Here is a 17626-nt window from a genome sequence, read left to right as displayed (position 1 = left end):
GTGGTGCCAACCCAACAGGATCCACCCAGAAGTTTCCTTCACCCAGTACACGTCTGTTGAGTGCCTGCTGTGGCCCTCGAAGACAAGGACCCATCACACTCCCCGGAAGCACACATGGTGTCAGCTGCCTGGCTTTGCGTCTTTCCGCCCTCCACTCCCCAGCAAACCATAGGTGCTGCTTACAGAGCCGTCGGACGCACTGGCGCCCACTTTGTCCCCTCGGGCGTTCCAGCAAACCTCAAAGATGCCGCCAGTGCCACGGTAGCTGTGGACGAGACTTCCACTCTGCAAAGCAAAGCAATCGTCACTCATGACGCAGGGGGCACTTAGCACACTGATGTGGCGGGATGGGCACTCCTCGCCACCCCCATGCGTTATCACAAAAATTTTCACATGAATGGAAGTTAAAAGAGTTTTCAGAAAACACTGGTGGCTGGAGACATGTCTCTCTCAGACTTGCTACAATGGGGAGTGGAAGTGACCTATGGCTGCCCACAGAATCCACCTCCACATTTCAGCCCAGGTCACCCTCCCAGGGCCATGGCCAGCCAATGACTGGTGGCAGGAGACTCAGGCAGCCCTTCGTACAAGACAGGAACTAGGTGAGGAACAAGTCAACAATATTATATATTTTTCTATATTTAGAGAAGGCATCCACTTCACTGAGGATTAAAATGAGCTTTAAAATGGCTCAAAGAGTTTTGTGATTTGTAAAAAAGGGGTGAGGCGGCCGGCCCCATGGCCGACTGGCTAAGTTTGCACGCTCCGCTGCGGCGGCCCAGAGTTCCGCTGGTTCAGATCCTGGGTGAGGACATGGCACTGCTCGTCAGGCCACATTGAGGTGGCGTCCCACATGCCACAACTAGAAGGACCCACAACTAAAATATATAACTATGTATTGGGGGGATTTGGGGAGAGAAAAAAAAAGGGGTGAACTGAGGCTGGCCCCATGGCCGAGAAGTTAAGTTTGCATGCTCTACTTTGGCGGCCTGGGGATTGCCAGTTCAGATCGTGGGCGTGGACCTACAAACCGCTCATCAGGCCATGCTGAGACAGCGTCCCACACAGAAGAACCAGAATGACTTACAACTAGGATATACAACTATGTACTGGGGCTTTGGGGAGAAAAAGAAAAAGAGGAAGATTGGCAACAGACGTTAGCTCAGGGCCAATCTTCAAAAAATAAAAACAGAGTGAACTAATTTGATGAGTAATTTTTGACAGTAGGCGGTACCTAACCAATCATGTCATTTGTCAATGATGTCATTCTACAGATCCATCACTATTTCTAGTATGTGTTTCACGAATACAGACTCTCACACCTTATTTCCGGGATGCATGTTTTCCGAGCAGCCTATCTAGGGCTGTGAGGCTCAGCTCCATGCCAGGCCACATAGGGTCCACTATTACCTCTCTCTGCCTGAGAGGATGTGGTTCATGTCAGGCAGTCCCTGGGAAGCCTGAGGTCTCAGTGGACCTCCTCCTGCTCCATGCCAGTTAACCTGGCTCATCTATCACCTTCCCCTGCCACAAGGGGGTATGGACTTGAGAATGCAAACCCATCTGAAAGTCAAACAAGCCAAAGGGAATCAGCAAGCTGGGTCGATTAAGAGGGGAGAGGGGAGGCCAGTTAATCAATCACTGGAGGCCAAAAGAGATCGTTGGCCGTTTGCAGTGACTCCAGCCATCCTACCATTTCTCTCTTTCGTCAGCAGGAGAACCGGGAGCTGACTGCCCAACAGAACACCTGATACTCTATTAGTTCTCGTCCATTTCCACTCTATATTCAGAATTCTCTTATCCTCAGCGTGGCCAGAGATACCCCTAGTGGCTACATTTACTCAAATACTGTCTCCTTTTAGTCCTGCTAACAGGACAACCCAATATTGATATACCTTTGCTACCCAAACATAAAATATTTCCATTTGAAGAACTGAACTGTCATGACAACAGCAGACAAATATTCCTTCGTACTCCCTCACTCGCTCCACGGAGAAGCTACAGAAGTTGCTGTGGAGCGGGGGAGGTCAGGGCTGGCCTTGTCTCAGTTGGCTGGTCCCCCAGAAAGATCAGATGGACAGACATGTCTCGCCCCAACTTTAGTACCCAGAGGGCAGCATCTCTGGCAATAAGATGACTGGGCTACACTTTTCAGAAATAACTGTTTGTGCCCCGGAAAAGGATGAGGCAAGTAGAAGGTTTCACACCAGGGACTCAGAAGAAGTAACAGAGGACAGTGGGGGTCTCTGGGGGGAAGACCTACAGCCCATACGGAGCACAGGGCAGACGGCATTCGGCCTGGGGTCTGCCTGGGGAGGTGGGGTTTGCTTCAAGGCTCCGTCTGAGGCAACTCATTCCTGAGCATGAAATCCCCAGGTGCTGTTCTGAGCCTGGGTCACCGAAAATATGATTCTCTGGGTGTTGCTTTCAGAAAGGATTCGGCCACAGGAATCGGGGCATTACCTGAGTATTCCAGATATGCACGCACTTGTCAAAGGAGCCGCTGGCCAAATATTTCCCGTCAGGGCTGAAAGCTACACTGTAGACAGGTTCCTGATGCTTGGTTAGCGTGTGGATGCAAACACCTCGCTCGACATCCCACAGTCGAACCGTGGAATCAAACGAAGCACTAGAAAGACGAGAGAGAAAACATCAGCACAGAAACACGGTGGTTTCTTTCTGTTTCTCTAAGACATTTAACAGGCATTGTGAGCTGTTTTTCTTTCCGAGCTTTTATGTTTCAAGAGAAAATAAATGGTATACTTTTTCTCTTCTAAAATGTGACTCAGACGTATTGAAAACAAAGCCACAGTTATAAAACAAATCTTTCCTTTCTTTTCTTTTTTTTCTTGGTGCTATTAGGGAAACAAATTGATATCTGCATTTTCTATAAGTACGAATGACAAATAGTTTTGTAGAATATTTACCACATTTCTTAAAATGCTCCTATAATTTAAAACACAACATCTATTGTTATCAACTGAGATAATGCTGATAGCGAAATTTGAAAAAATAGCATGAGTGAATAGAAATTTTAATCCAACGGGATTAAAATACAATCGCCTCCAAATAGGCAGTCACACTGCCGAGGGCTGCGCGTTTTGGGTATTTTCAAGTTTAAAAGAATAGTGCATCTCACAAGGCTGCCATCTGGCAGTCTTTCTCTCCACAGGGACGCATTAGGCACTGGTAGGGCCCTTTTATACTCATTGACTAAAAGGAAAATTTATGCTCATCATGGGTACCACGTGACACAAAAGCACCTTCCAAGTCATCAAAAAAAATGATTGCAGTGTGTTCTGTATCATCGTCATTTAAGTGGATTTTAGGACAATTACTTGAAATAAGAGAATTACGGCCTTTGTGTTCTTCTGGTTCAGCCTCTCAGTTGACACAGGGATTCTTTCCAGTGTTTTCTAAGAGACGGCCTTGGGTGGCGCACTTTCAGCAACAAGTGCTTGCTGCTTGGCGAGGCCGCCCTGCCCCCACTGCTACGCTGTGGAGGGGAGGTGCTTCCTCAGCTACAGGGGACGGTGCCACTGGTCACCTCTCCCCACAACTCTGTTCTCTGTAAGGCACGGAATAAAGCCCCTGCTGCTTCCTGGGAGGGAAGCATCCCTCTGGAGCCCTGTCTTCTCCGGGCTAAACAAACACCTCTGTTTCTTTGGATCATGGTTTCCAGACCCCTAGGTATCCGAGCATCAGCCTCAGAATCTCTTCAGCTTGTTCTTCTAAACGTTCTCATTAAAACACAGTACCAAGGCAGAATGGGAGATCCCGAATGGGGCCTGAGGAGTGGTGGGATGAGACAATTCTGGTGACTGCAGCCTAAAGGGATGTGGCTTGAGGAGGCCACTGTGGTCCCTTCTAACCACTCTTCCCTCCTGCTGGTGTCTGAGGGGGTGCACTATAGAAACGGGCTGGTCAGACCTGCCTAGGGCTGGGGACCCTTTATCACCACTCAGAAGTCCCGCCACCTGCAGCTCGGAGTCGCACTATGTCAACCAAGCCCAAGGTCCGAGCGGAACGCTGCTTCCCTTCTCTGCCATAATAAAACCTTCCCCAAAGCCCAGTGCTGGAAGCCTGGCCACACCAGCCTCGTGGCTGAAACCCTCCTTACTGCAGGTCAGGGGTCATGTGATATGTATATCTTGCGGGCCCCTTCCAAGTGAGCTATTGTTTCATTTAGCTTGGAAGGAAGGGAGTAAACAAACTTGCAACACACCTTAGCAAAATTTTGTTTCCCCTGGATACGAATAACTTTTACTGGCTGTGTATCTAGCTCAGCTGCAGGGAGCAAGGCTGCTTTTGGGAACAAAGACTGGGCTGCAGGCCGCCCCCTTACCTTGCTAGCATGATGTTGGAGTTTGGGTTGCTGGTGGCTGGTCCGGTGGGACTCCATTTTATGGTGTATATCTCTTTGCTGTGAGCCTGAAGGTCATGGACACATGTATCCTGCTTCATACTCCAGATCTAGAAAACGTATCAGGAACAATGTGAACAAACCCTGTTTCTCCGACCAGGACTGGTCCAACATCATTCATTCTGTGAGCGCTCATTAGGTTTCTGGCCCTTGGGAAGCGCACCATCCGTGCAGTGTGCAGCACGCAAAGGGGTGGGCAAAATGCTAGGGGGCAGCCGTGAGAAAGGTCACAGGGAAGGGAAGGATTCTCGGCAGGAGCTTTGATAAACAGGAGTTAACTGGAGGAGAGCAAACCATCGAGGGAGCAATGGGGAAAACGACAGAGGCAGCAGCTGCTCATAATGAAATAATCAGCCAGAGGAGCAGGGACTGCAAGACCCGTACTGAGTACATGGGGTCATCTCCGATCAAAGAGCCATCCTTTCCCACGACTTTACCTTTAATGTCATGTCATCAGAGCAAGATGCTAGCAACATTCCAGAAGGATCCCATTTGATGGCATTGACCTCATTCTGAAAGAGAGCAAAGGGTTTTAAGAAGAAAGGCCTGTGAGTAGTAAGGCAACCTTCCAGCAGGGGGCAGGAGCACTTCGTCAGCTCGCGAAGAGCATCTGTACCCACCCAGGATCTCAAAGAACGCCAGCCCAGGAGCCAGATATCTTCCTCTCCTTTGACTCTGCCTTTCTCATTTATAGAAAAGCAAGCCATATACCATACACAACCAGTCACCCTCATCCATATTTCTCTAAGGAAAAAAATCACAGCTAGGAAGGAAGCCCAACAAACTTACACGTAATAAGTGTAGCACGTAAAACCAACAAGACCATTGCTACTTCAAAGCTGACTTTTAAAATCAATTTCCTACGCACTTTTAATACAACAGCTACTCTCTCTGTCTAAATCCGTACAAGACATTTCTCTGTTGGTGCTGTGTGGAGAGTGGGGGGATGTAGAGAAACAAAGCGTCTGACGCACCAGAGGCTAAATCCTGGAGGATGAGGGTAAGGGCGGAGGGGCCACACTGTGGCCAGGTCTGGAGGTGGGGGGATACATGCTGGGCATGGCAAGCCAAGGAGAAACGGTGGGAGCAAGGCGTGGGTCCTGGGCTTTCTACGAGGGTGACTGAGGGCCCCATTTGCCCAGGAGAGTCCCACGCCTGCCTGCTGTCCCAGCCTAACAATTAACTAATTTCACACTCATAATTAATTTTCTACTCCTAAGTGCTCTGGTTTGGATGATAAAGTTTATGGTCATGCTTCCTGCTATGGACACCAAATTTTGAAGCGTGAAGTGGGGAAGTGACAAGACCACATTTACGTTCCACGTGGTACCAACAGCGAATGGCCCAGAGAAAAGGGAGGAAGGAAGCTTGGAGTCCATGGAGCAGACCACTGGGTGAGTCAGGGAAGGACGAAGGGGTTGGACTGGAGGGGACGGGTTGTGTGTGTGTACACACACACAGACGTGCATGAGAAAGCAGGTCTAGGAGGACAGCAAAAGAACCTGGTGTCTGATAAGAGGTGCTGACCCAGGGACAGGCTTTGCCAGGACAAGGGCAACTTGGGTGGCTCCGACTGCACCTGCTGAGAGGAGAACCCATGGGTGGATCTCTTAGGGCCTGGGAATGTGGAGCTGGTCCCCACTGACCGTCCCCATCGAAACCACCTTTATTCCTCCACAGTGGAACAAACTCCTTCCTGAAAGTGTGGTCTTCCCTCCCTCCCTCTACAGCCCCAGTCATGGTTCCCAGGCAGCTCACAGGTCTTGGGAAGAAAGAGACTCCACTACACTAAACTCACGTCTTGTGCTGAATGATGAGCTGCAAAAAGACCCAAATGGTGTGATGGCTGGCAGTCACGAAGACTTCACACGCAGCCCTATTAAAAGCCTGGGAATAGTCTTGAGTTAGAGGAGAAACACACTCATAGCAGAAAAATAAAGAGAAGGGTCAGTTTAGAGCCACAATGAGATGTTAACATGACGTATGATCCCTGTGCTCTGAAAGCACCTTTTTTTGGAAGCAGGGACCTGTGGGGACAGAAGTGGAAAAGGTGGGTACTGAGGAAACAGGTAAGTGCCGAGGACAATGGAATTTATGTCCATTAAATTAGTGGCATGGGATGTTGTGAGAAAGTTGAAGGGGAGCATTGCAGGTGTGAGGTGCTCAAACCCAGTAGGTCTTCCAGGAGGGCTGAGGTATAGGGGGCTTTGGACACGAGCAAGATCTGCTGGGAAAAGGCTGTGAAAAGCCTCCTGTGCCACACTAAGGAATTCAATGAGAAGTCAGCTGGCATTTGAGCTTCTTGGATTGAAAGTTGAAGTTTTCCACCAAATTTGGGGAAATTTGGCCATCATTGCTTCAAATAATTTTTCTGTTCCATTCTCTTTTTTCCTCTCTCCAATATACATGTATGCTAGAGTGCTTCATATTGTCCTGTAGGTCATTAAGCCTCTGTTCATTTGTTCAATCTTTTATCAATTCTTCAAACTGGCTAATTTCTATGATCTCTCTCCAGGTTCACTAACCTTATTTCTGCAATCTCTCATAGGCTGTTATACCCACCCATTACAATTTTCATTTCAGACATTATACCTCTCAGTTTTCAGAATTTCATCTCAATGCTTTTTAAGAATATAGCTGTCCTTTTTCTGTTGACATTCCCAATCTATTCACTCATTACAAGCATCCTTTCCTTTATGTCCTTGTACATTTTTATAATAGCCACTTTAAAGTCTTTGCTGCTTGCTCATAACTGGGCTAATCCAACCACCTGAGATAGTTACAACAACACACGTAGCAAAGGGCTGCAGAGGAACTGGCCTGCAGTCACAGCATCTTTTAATCCTAGGCAGAGAGGCGATGGCTCCCCACTCCCAGCATATTCTCATGAACTCAAGTCCCATAATCAGAACTGGCACTCACTGTGTGTCCTTGGAAGGTTTTGACGGGGCGGTCACAGCCGAGCCTGCAGACGTGAATACACATGTCTGTGCTACAGGAGGCAAAGGTAGTGTTGTTCTGCCAGTCTACATCGAGAGCAGGGGCTGTGGAGCAGGGAGGAGAGGGCGGACATTTGCATTTACTGATTGAGCACAGAGCTCAGTTGATTCAGAACAATTAAAAGCACAGTCAAGAAGCCTTATCTAGTAACATGATGAGAAAAAAATACTCCCAGTGTGAACACAAGCTCTTTCCCTCCTAGGCCTTAAAGACTTCTCCTTCCGCATTTGGAGGGATGACGAGAAACTCTGGAGCGAGACCCCATGACACTTCAAGTGCCCATGGCATGCAGAGTCTCTTGCTCCCCTGGCACAGGTGAGAGGGGTAGGTGAGAAGCATGTGCCACCCGCTCTTGCACCTTACAGCTTCCAGGAATATCGCTGGCGTGGGCTGATTTGATTTGTTTTAGATAGGGAAGAGAGAAAAGGAGAGGAAGCAGATTTCTTATCCTAGATCAAGATATCCTGATTTGAAACATCTCCCACAACACATAAGACATCCCACCAACTGGAGGATGCTTAAGAGTTGACAAGAACCCCTTTGGGGACACAACTGGGCTCATGGCTCAGGACTTGTGATGAACACCTTATCTGGCTCCTGGGCCTTTCTCAGGTCCAGGTGGCCCCACAAGCTCTGTTGAGGGGCTGGGGGATGGTGACCACCCTCCTGACTCACGGTGCTCTCCCCTTTCTACTCACCTCCCCATCACACTACTCAACATCTTTGTTCTTTCCCAACACTTTCATGCTTCTAGGGGAAATAGGGAGTTAGGCTCCTGCAAGCCTCTGGTCACAGCATTTTCACCAACTGATCAATACATAACCTTGTCTCCTGTGTGTTTTCTTAAAGGTAAGTCAGCACTGAATTGGAAGAAGAATCCAGCTTACTCAGGATATGCTAACAATTGGATTACCCCTTCCTTTCCTCAGCTTTAAATAAAAGGTGCACCCCTCCACATGTCTACCTTCCATAATTGCAGGGATGGATCCTATTAGCTTCCATGTCCTGTTCCAGCCCCAGGTGGAGATTATGGTGAGAGGATTTGGCTGAGAGTCAGCACTGGCTTTTCCAACAGCAGAGAGGATCTTCTTTTTTTTTTTTTGGCTGAGGAAATTAGCCTTGAGCTAACATCTGTTGTCAATCTTCCATTTTTTTTTTGCTTGAAGAAGATTGTTGCTGAGCTAACATTTGTGCCAATATTCCCCCTACTTTATATGTGGGTCACTGCCACAGCATGGCTGATGAGTGATGTAGGTCCACGACCAAGATTTGAAACCATGAACCCATGCACCAAAGCAGAGCACCACTCAACCACTACACCACAGGGCCGGCCCCCTGGGGATCTCTTTGTTTTACATCCCCAGCAGAATGTTTCATGACAGCCCCACGGTCCCCGGGACATTTATCACGTGTGCCCAGTGGAATGAAGGAAGCAACCTGTTTGTTCAGAATGATGATCCCGTGGGCCAAAGAGCAAAGCCCACAGAGGCTCTTGTTTACAACACTGCATGAGCAAAATCTCAAATTCCTGGGCCAGCCACTGCCTTCCAGGCATGCAATTAATGCGCCTGGAAATGTGACGATCTGGATGGGCAGTTCAGGGAATGGTGACCAGCACCTGGCCATAAAAATTAATGTCTACTGACCCTTGTCATCCAAAGAAGGGACCCTCTGTACTCAGGTAGCTGGCACGACTCTGAGTCGGCCTCTGCCACCAGGACCCTTGGAGCCCCCGATATGATCTCACCACCCAGTGTCGGTGAGTGACAGTAACAGGGCTAAGCTATTCTGGGGATCTGTGTGCCGCCCGACCCACACGTGGGCCAGTGAGGTTCAGCAGCCAACACTATTCTCGGGAGACTCAGGCTTTTCTTTGCTTTTATTTAAAAAAAAACCATAATTTTGAAATGCTTACAGATTCACAGGAAGTTTCAAAGATAGTACAGAGAGATCCCATGTACCCTTCACCCAGGCTCTCCTCATGGCTGTATTTTATAACATAATACAAAATATTATGTTATGTATACTCTGGCGCACGCATGTGCGCACACACGCACGCACACACACACACACGTTGGTTGGGATCCCAACCTGCCTGCATTCAGAGCCGTGCCCATGTCCTGGTGGAGAAGTATGTTCTGTACTATGTGCAGCAACTTCCACACTATCGATGGTGTAAGACTGAAGCAACACCAATAACAAAAGTCACCAGCAGCCTCAAGAGGTGTATCCACTGGGGACCACTTTGAGGACAGCCCCGGAAGAAAGGCGCCACCTCTCCAAAGCAGCAGGGTGTAAACACAGCCTCCTGGGTCTGCCTCAGGCTGTGAGCTGCCTCCATCAGGAGGGGCACTGCTCAAAGACCACGTGGGATAACAGACCTTGGCATCTATGCATCTGGCACAGTCCTGCCTCGTTGGGACCTCTGGCTCATAGTCTGCTCCCCGGAGGACCAAGGTCCCCTGCTTGGAGCCTTCCTTGGGCACCAGGATGGGCTGTGCCGTCTCGGGGTGAGCCCTTCCATCACCCATCACCGGGCTCCCCAAACTACCATCAGGAAAGACACGCTGATCCCTTCCTGAGCACCACCTCAGGGACACTCGATCTAACACTGAACGTTCACCCCATACATTTAGTGATTCCCTCAAAATGGAACAGACACTTCGAGAAGGGAAGTGGCATCTACTCCCTCTGTCAACTTTAAGCCAGTCTCTTCTGACGGTCTATTAATTGAGGGTGTGGTTGTCTGTCCATGTCTTAAGCGGAGAGGCCACATCTAACAACAGGACTGAGTTGCACAGAGCATGTACTATCAGGTGGGAATCTGCAAAACTGGAGTCTCTGGACCCCTGGCTGCCCCATGTGGCCCCAACACACACGGGGACGTGGTGAGGACCAGAGTAGCGGCCACATGCCCACGCAGCCAAGACTCTCCATGGGAAGGCCTACTGGCAGGGCTGGCCCTTGGCCCATGTCTGGGAATTCAGACGCGCAGAGGGCTCCTACCACTGTCTAACTCATGAGAAGCACTTCTGTGCCTAAACTGTTCGTGCAAATAACATGGTTTATGCCGAATCCCTGCTTTCCCTCTGGGAGTCTGGAATTTGGTACCTGCCAGGCAGAGGGTGCCTACGAGATCAGTTTCAAAGGGAAAACCCTGGGCACTGAGTCTCTGATGGGTTTCCCAGGTAGGAGACCCTTCACATGTGTTATCAACGTGTTTCTAGGGAAATTCATCATGTCCTGTGTGTGACTCCACTGGGAGGGGATCTTTGGGAACTCTGGATATTGCCCTGTGCTCGAAAATCTCCCTTTGCATCCTTTTGCTGCAAATGTCAGCTGTGAGTACATGGATATGCGGAGTTCCGTGAGCCCTCCCCGCGAACTGCCGAATCTGGGTGTGGTCTCAGGGATCCCCAACACAACATCCCTCTTGAAGAGACAGCCAGAGAAAGGAGTCCACACTGGTGCTATGGTTGGTTCGCTGTTGTGTTATCCAACTTTTGAGCAGGTGGGTGTTGACAGCATCTGTATCTTGTAAACCTTAAGAGCAATACTTGCCACGAAATGGGTTTCCTTCCCACCAGCCAGATTCCATGGCCTCCTTCCTCCAATCAGTCACGATGACATTTTGGGACATTTCATAAGACTCTGAATTATTATTTTTGAATTACAAAAAAACCCCACAACTCACCAGAATGAAATGGAAACTGTTGTTTGGCTTCTCCTGTGTGGGCATCCCAAATTATTGTTGTCTGCGCTCCGCAAATAAAAAGAAGAAGTTAGTAACTATTCTTCTTGCAAAGTTTTCTCAGAAAAATTTATTGTACAAGAAAAGGCAGCGAGCCCCTCTTCCTTCTAAACCAGCACTGTCCAACAGGGATAGAATGTGAATCACACAGGAAATGTTTAATTTTCTAGCAAGCACACTAAAAAAAAGAAACTTGTAAAACTAATTTTAACAATATATTTTATTGCATTCCACTATGGCCAAAATATTATTGTTTCAACATGTAATCAGTATATAAGTATTAATGAGATATTTGGCATTCTCTTTTTCATCTAGGTCTTTGGAACCCAGTGTGAGTTTTACACTTAATCTGGATGGCCACATGTTATGACCTCAACAGCCACAGGTGCTGAGGGCTGCTCCATGAGACACAGCAGCCATAACTGATACTCTGAAAACCACCAAAATTGGTGGGGATTCCCCCTCATCCTCAAACATGGAAAACTGTTGAAAAACCTAGAACAAAGCATATGTAAACATCTTTCTGGGATTTTCCAAATGAAGAGCTACCGAAACCGGCATTTCTGAAAATTCCCCTGACCGTCACCCCCTGAATTGGGAATACTGGGTACAGCAGAGAAATTGAATTACGCAGGGGTGAGGCTGATTTATTGGTCTATAAATAAGGGGGTAAAATGACCTCTGCCCTGGAAAACAAAGTAAATCATGAATTCTTATGAGCTTACTGATGTTGGGAAGACACCCAGGGAGGCAGCCAGAGGCAGCTCAATGAACACCATCGGAATTGAGTCTTAATCAACTGAAATTTTCAACTTAACTGGAACCTATCCACCTCCCTGTCAATGACGATAAAGATTTTGCTTTAAGAAGAACTGGTCACAGTGCTGTGTTGATGGCAGAAATTTTCAGAGGAAATACTCAGAGCTGTCAGTATCTTTGAAACTTGGTTCTCGAAGTTTGGGGTCAGCTCTAGGCCAGTTAACACTTGTTTGTTTGGTGGACTGTAACTCTTTTCTTAATTTAGCCACTCACAAACAAATCTGGTACTGCAGAGAATATATAAACTCTTTCACAATTCTGATAGAATTTCAGATACCACATCAGTAATTGTATCATGTTTTGTTTGTTAATGTTTACATTAACTATACACGGGACAAAAGAAAACATAGATTACACAAAAGCTTTTAACAATCTGAAAGATACTTTAGCCACTTTGGGTTAAGCATGCACGGATAGTCAAGGCCAGCAATCGTGTAAATTACATTTCCTCCCTGGGTATTACTTTCAAGAACATTACTATTATTCCCGCCATGGCTGACTAATAATGGCAGATAGTGTATGACCCAAGGACTAAGAGAATTTCACAAGTGCATTTTCACTGACCACACAGCTCATCATCTGGTAGAGTCAAAAAGGATAAACAGCTAGAAAATCAGAAATAAATATAAAAAATAGCCCCTGGAATAAGGAGGTGAGGATGCAAAGAACTCTTTAGAATTCTGTGAAAGTCAAAGGACAGTAATGACTAGTGACCCAAGGCCTGAGTTCCAACTCCACCTCCAGTCTAGGCCAGTGTGTCCCGAGTAGATGAGCAAAGCCCCCTGTGAAATGAGATCCACCCCACCAGGGCCTGCCTCCCATCTTGGGAGCATCGAATGGGCCAACACATGCGGTAGGTAAAGTGCTTCTTAAAGGTTAGTGATCATTTGCACAAATCATTTTAATAATTCAATCAGCTATATTGCTGACACGACAAAGTGCTGTGTGTGCGCAATATCTGAACCAGAACATCTCACGGAAAATTTGGTGGTGTTTCTGTGAGAACATTTAGTGTGTCAACCACAGCAGCTCAGCTTTTTCAATATTAGACATTAGGCTAACGAGTTTGAATGAAGGGTTTATTGGCTTAGAACAGAGAAAGATCAAGAATGAATGATGCATTCACCTAGAGGGCTCTCCTCTAGTGCGGGGGTCACCAAACTTGTCAAGGCCAGATAGTAAATACTTTAGGCTTCGAGGGCCCTTCAGTCTCTGAGTCACTTCTGTTGTTGTCGTGTGAAAGCAGTTATGGACAATTCTACACAAACGCGTGTAGGTGTGCCTCAAGAAGAACAAGTGATGGCCAGATCTGGCCCGTGGGCTGCAGTTCGCCAAATGCAACTATGATTTCTCCAAGAGCGTGCCAATGTTTACAGGTCTGTCTATTATTTTATATTAATTTTTAGAACATGAATGAATAGAAAGCAGCAACTTACTAAGGGTTTCAAATTATCCTGAAGCCATGATGAAAATGTGAAGCTTTTAGAGACCAAAGCAAAGTACAGTATTCAGACACAGTTTCTAGTTGTAGAAACACAAACTGATGTGAAAACGTGCTCCCCGCCCCACTTCTTATTCATTTCTTGCTAATACTTCTTTTCCAAAGCAATGACTTGGAATTCCTACTGAGTCTCAGGAATGGCACACCGTTCATTCCAAGTTATTGTTGTCACTCAACAACTGAGGAAACCCAGAGAGGCTGAGACGGGCTGGATTCATCAGACCCAGAGCCGGGGCGCCGCCTGCACCTCCCTACTCTTGGTCCTGTGCTCCCTCCCCTGGTGACGGCTGCTAGATGCACCCGGGTGTTCGCAGCCACTCGCATTTAGTGCCATCACCTCCGCCTGGTAGCTCCGGCCAGGGACAAAGCCTGTAAACTTGGCATCTGCCCCGCAGGCTGTTGGGAGCAGGCACTCTTGTATGTGTGTCTATTCTACTGCTCTCAGAGAAATCTGCAGTCTACAATGGGAAGTAACAATCCACCAAAGGAGGAAAACAGAAGGCTGGTGAGGAAAACAGTCTGTGCTTCTAAAATCACTCAGTGGGTGCAAGTGTATGCACAGCACACCCCACACCAGCTTGCCTCTTTGAGTGTTAGCAAACGCAGTTTGGAAATCTCTTCTTCCTGTCATTGAACTTATGTGCCTTAGAACAAATGCGGGAAGCTATGCACAAAGTCTGTGCAACAGTTTAATATATTAAAAGATGATGTGTTATAAATTAACAGTAAGATCAAAACCAAGAAAATAAACAAAATCTAAACAAGTTCTTTTGATTTCTTAAGGGGAAGCAGAAAGTCTTAGAATTCAAAGAAACCACGATGTTATCTAGAGATTAAAAATAAATCAGCATCTCTAGATCAAAGAGATGTATTTTAAGCTACTACTCACTTTGTCTACACCAGCACTCAAGATGTAATTCCCCTTTTTGTTCCATTTCAAGGCAAAGATGGGGCCTTTATGTTGGCCTAAGGTGCTGGCCAGGTTACCTGTTATGTAAAAAACATACAAAAAACAGTAAACTTGTTTGTCGTTGACTTCAAAGTCATAGTCTGTTCACTCGAAGACTACACGCTGAAGCACCTCTTCTCCAACCCCAACCCGAGGGAGGCAGGACTTACCATCTTCCGTCCATATTCTTGCAAAACCATCATATGAACCTGTGGCCAGCAGTGTGCCATCACTCTGTGGGCCAGAAACACAGACCAACAAAAACAGCTTAGGAGGGCAGGACTGAAAAATCGAAGATATTCTTAAGTCACTAATAAGTTCCCAGGTAAGACACTAACTTTAGCTCACACTGTTCCTAAATTAAAACATAGGAGTTGCAACCAAGGAGGTGAGGGAGCAAGGAAAATACAATGTAACCACTCACACCTGATGACATAATTAAAAATCCCATGTGACAGGGGCAGGCCACGTGGCAGAGTGGTTAAGTTTGTGCACTCTGCTTTGGCAGCCCAGGGTTTTGCCGGTTCGAGTCCTGGGCGCGGACATGGCACTGCTCATTGAGCCACACTGAGGCAGCGTCCCGCATGCCACAGCTGGAAGGACCCACAACTAAAAATGCACAACTATGTACCGGGAGGCTTTGGGAGAAAAGGAAAAATAAAATCTTAAAAAAAAAAAATCCCATGTGACAAGTTATAAGGAGACTTTTGGAGACTTAAGTAAGCTTTTAAAAATGTGTTTGCACATAGAGAAGAGTAGAGTCTGTGAGGAAATGACAGAATGTCCAGAAACACTATCAAGAACAAGAGAAAGTCAGAAGAAGTTATAAAGCCCTGTGTGTGTCCCCCGTATAAATGCACAGAACACCGGCTGCTGGAGTATCAAGGGGGAAGGTCATCTGTCCTTGGCTGCTCATCACATCTCCCAGCACAACCATCTTGGGGCTCCCCTTGGCCTAGCTGCCCCGATAAAACCATCCGACTCATCTTACAGACATATGCGGAATGACTAGTGAACACCCAGCTAGCTGTCTGCCCAATGCAGCCTCGTTAGGAACTCTCAGAAACAGAGAGCCCCCATGACACTAGCCCCCGGGGCGGCTGGCAAACGGGACCCTTTGCGTCCTTGCGCTCGCACACGCTCCAACACGCAGCCCTCGCCGTGACGCCTGGCAGATGTTACAGATTTAACATCTGGGAGGCGGCAGATGCTTACGTTCCAGTCCAGCGAGGTCACGTCTTTATTACTTGGGACATCGTGTCCCCCTTCTCGTATACAGTGCCTCAACACGAGCTGGGTGGAGCCCCCATTGCTGTTTTCATTAAGGTTCCATATCCTTGCAGTCGAATCTCCAGATCTGTAGGATGAAAACATGGAGTCGTTCAACATTCGCTTCAAGGGGAACTGAAGCTCGTCACTACTTGCTGTCTGGCTAGGTCAGCCATCTGTGGCCTGTGGCCTTCCATCTTTTTAATACCCCTCGCTCACTGCGTTTTTCTCCTCTTGATCTTTGTATTAGTCATTTTAAATGTCTTGGCATTGCTCCCCATCCCACTGAGAAAAGGCTTGGAACAAGGACTTCTTGTTCCCATAGTCTAAGGAGGAGTGGGGCACACACCCCAGGCCTCAGGCTGCACACACTGGAAAGACACCACAAACAAGGTCAGAGGGAAGCGTGTGTCCCATGAGGCAGAATTCCAGAGAAGAGCGAGCATCTTGGAACCCCAGACTCTGGAGCACACCCAGCTGCCATCCTTACCCAGACGCTAGGAGATCACTGACGGGGTTCCAGGCACAAATGAACACCTCGGACTCATGGCCCCGGAGGACTGTGGCTTTGTTGGGTGGAATCTCAACGTCCCCATCTATTTCCATTGGTTTTGAGTGATTATCTGTCATGGGAAACAGTAAAAACCCACAGCTGATCAATACAAAAGAAATTCATTCTCAGGGGACGTTTTAGAAATACCTTCTTTTTATGCACTAAGTAATATTACCTCTGATGATTATAACTAAATCATAGCTTTTGTGCAATTCAGTAAATATAATATGTTGCTTTGTTTCAACAGTCTCCAAATTTGATAGAGGAATAAAAACTGTTATCTATTCTTCATAAGTAGGGCCAGACTAAGGTCTAGCAACAACCAGAACAAGACTGGAGAGAGATGACAAGAGCCAGCAGACGATTTTTGTTCTCCAATGGGACAAGTCATTAATTACTGGGGAGCACCCTTCTGAGGTGTCACCTCTTCATCTTGAAGCTCCCACCAGTATACCCAACATCCTCCCCCGCCTGCCTTCAAACACCCTCATGTTCTTGGGACTCAAATGCTCTTTTCTTACTGCAGTCACCTTTGTGTCAGACTTCTCAAACCAAGCAGAACTGCCAGCCTTTCTAACTGAATGAGCCCACCCTGGATGAACCGTGGGATCCTGATTCTGGGTTCTTGGGTATGCTTGATGACAGTGGAGACAAGCCATGCTAAATGCCATCTTCAAGGGAACCATTCTGGAAAGTGGCTGTTCTTCCCCAAAGTGGCAGGAGGAAAAAGATTCTTGAGGGTCAGAATGAAATGTAACCGCACACACTCCGGTATGGCCACGGCCTGCCTTGCAGAAAGATGGGAATAAAGTGCAGAACTCGCACCAGGCTTCAGGGAGAAAGCAAAAGTCGGAAAGCAGAGGAAGGTGTGCCAGGGAGGGGGGCAGCAAGCCCTCAGGCAAAAAGGAACCCACAGGTACTAATGAATTGAAGGCCCTCTGTCTGCGAGTTGCCTGCAGGCTGTATGTTGCACACTCGTCTCTATGCAGCCACATTCCATTAGAGTTTCTTAAGATTTAAAAGAAATCGGTGCCATTTAAAATTCTGCAAAATTTCTCTCTTGGCAGACATACAGATTGCTCGAAGTTCACCAATTACAAATTAGTTTCTGTGATGGAAGACTAAGAAAACAATTACATTTCTTTCCATCTTAGTTGTGAAAACTTGAGGGTTGTACTGCACGTGAGTGGACAGCCACTAAATGACCTATGGGTAGAAACCACATATTTTCTTCTTCTTCTTTCCCCACCCCATCATTCTGGACCTTGTTACTACTGATTAGGGAGCCTGCCGGGGACGTCTTTTCATTTCACACTAGACAGATGGCCATTAAGTCACCCTACTGTAACGGAACCTGCACT

General features: G+C 47.3%; 1 protein-coding gene across 21 annotated transcripts in view; it reads right to left on the bottom strand.

Annotated features, from left to right (window-relative positions):
- Positions 1 to 17626, bottom strand: part of TBL1X (transducin beta like 1 X-linked) — a 210793-nt gene that overhangs the window by 4277 nt on the left and 188890 nt on the right. For all 21 annotated transcript variants that reach the window (XM_070604918.1, XM_070604927.1, XM_070604923.1 and 18 more), the window contains 10 exons: positions 16203 to 16335; positions 15659 to 15800; positions 14614 to 14677; positions 14384 to 14481; positions 11118 to 11178; positions 7346 to 7467; positions 4861 to 4935; positions 4346 to 4473; positions 2464 to 2629; positions 184 to 285 (listed from right to left, as the gene is read on the bottom strand). In XM_070604918.1, the coding sequence (XP_070461019.1) occupies positions 184 to 285; positions 2464 to 2629; positions 4346 to 4473; positions 4861 to 4935; positions 7346 to 7467; positions 11118 to 11178; positions 14384 to 14481; positions 14614 to 14677; positions 15659 to 15800; positions 16203 to 16335 (1091 nt within the window). The remainder of the gene's footprint in view (positions 1 to 183; positions 286 to 2463; positions 2630 to 4345; positions 4474 to 4860; positions 4936 to 7345; positions 7468 to 11117; positions 11179 to 14383; positions 14482 to 14613; positions 14678 to 15658; positions 15801 to 16202; positions 16336 to 17626) is intronic.

Source organism: Equus przewalskii, chromosome X (assembly GCF_037783145.1).
Source record: "Equus przewalskii isolate Varuska chromosome X, EquPr2, whole genome shotgun sequence".
Taxonomy (NCBI): domain Eukaryota; kingdom Metazoa; phylum Chordata; class Mammalia; order Perissodactyla; family Equidae; genus Equus; species Equus przewalskii.
Note: the sequence above shows the minus strand (reverse complement) of the source record. Positions and strands in the feature narration are given on the sequence as shown.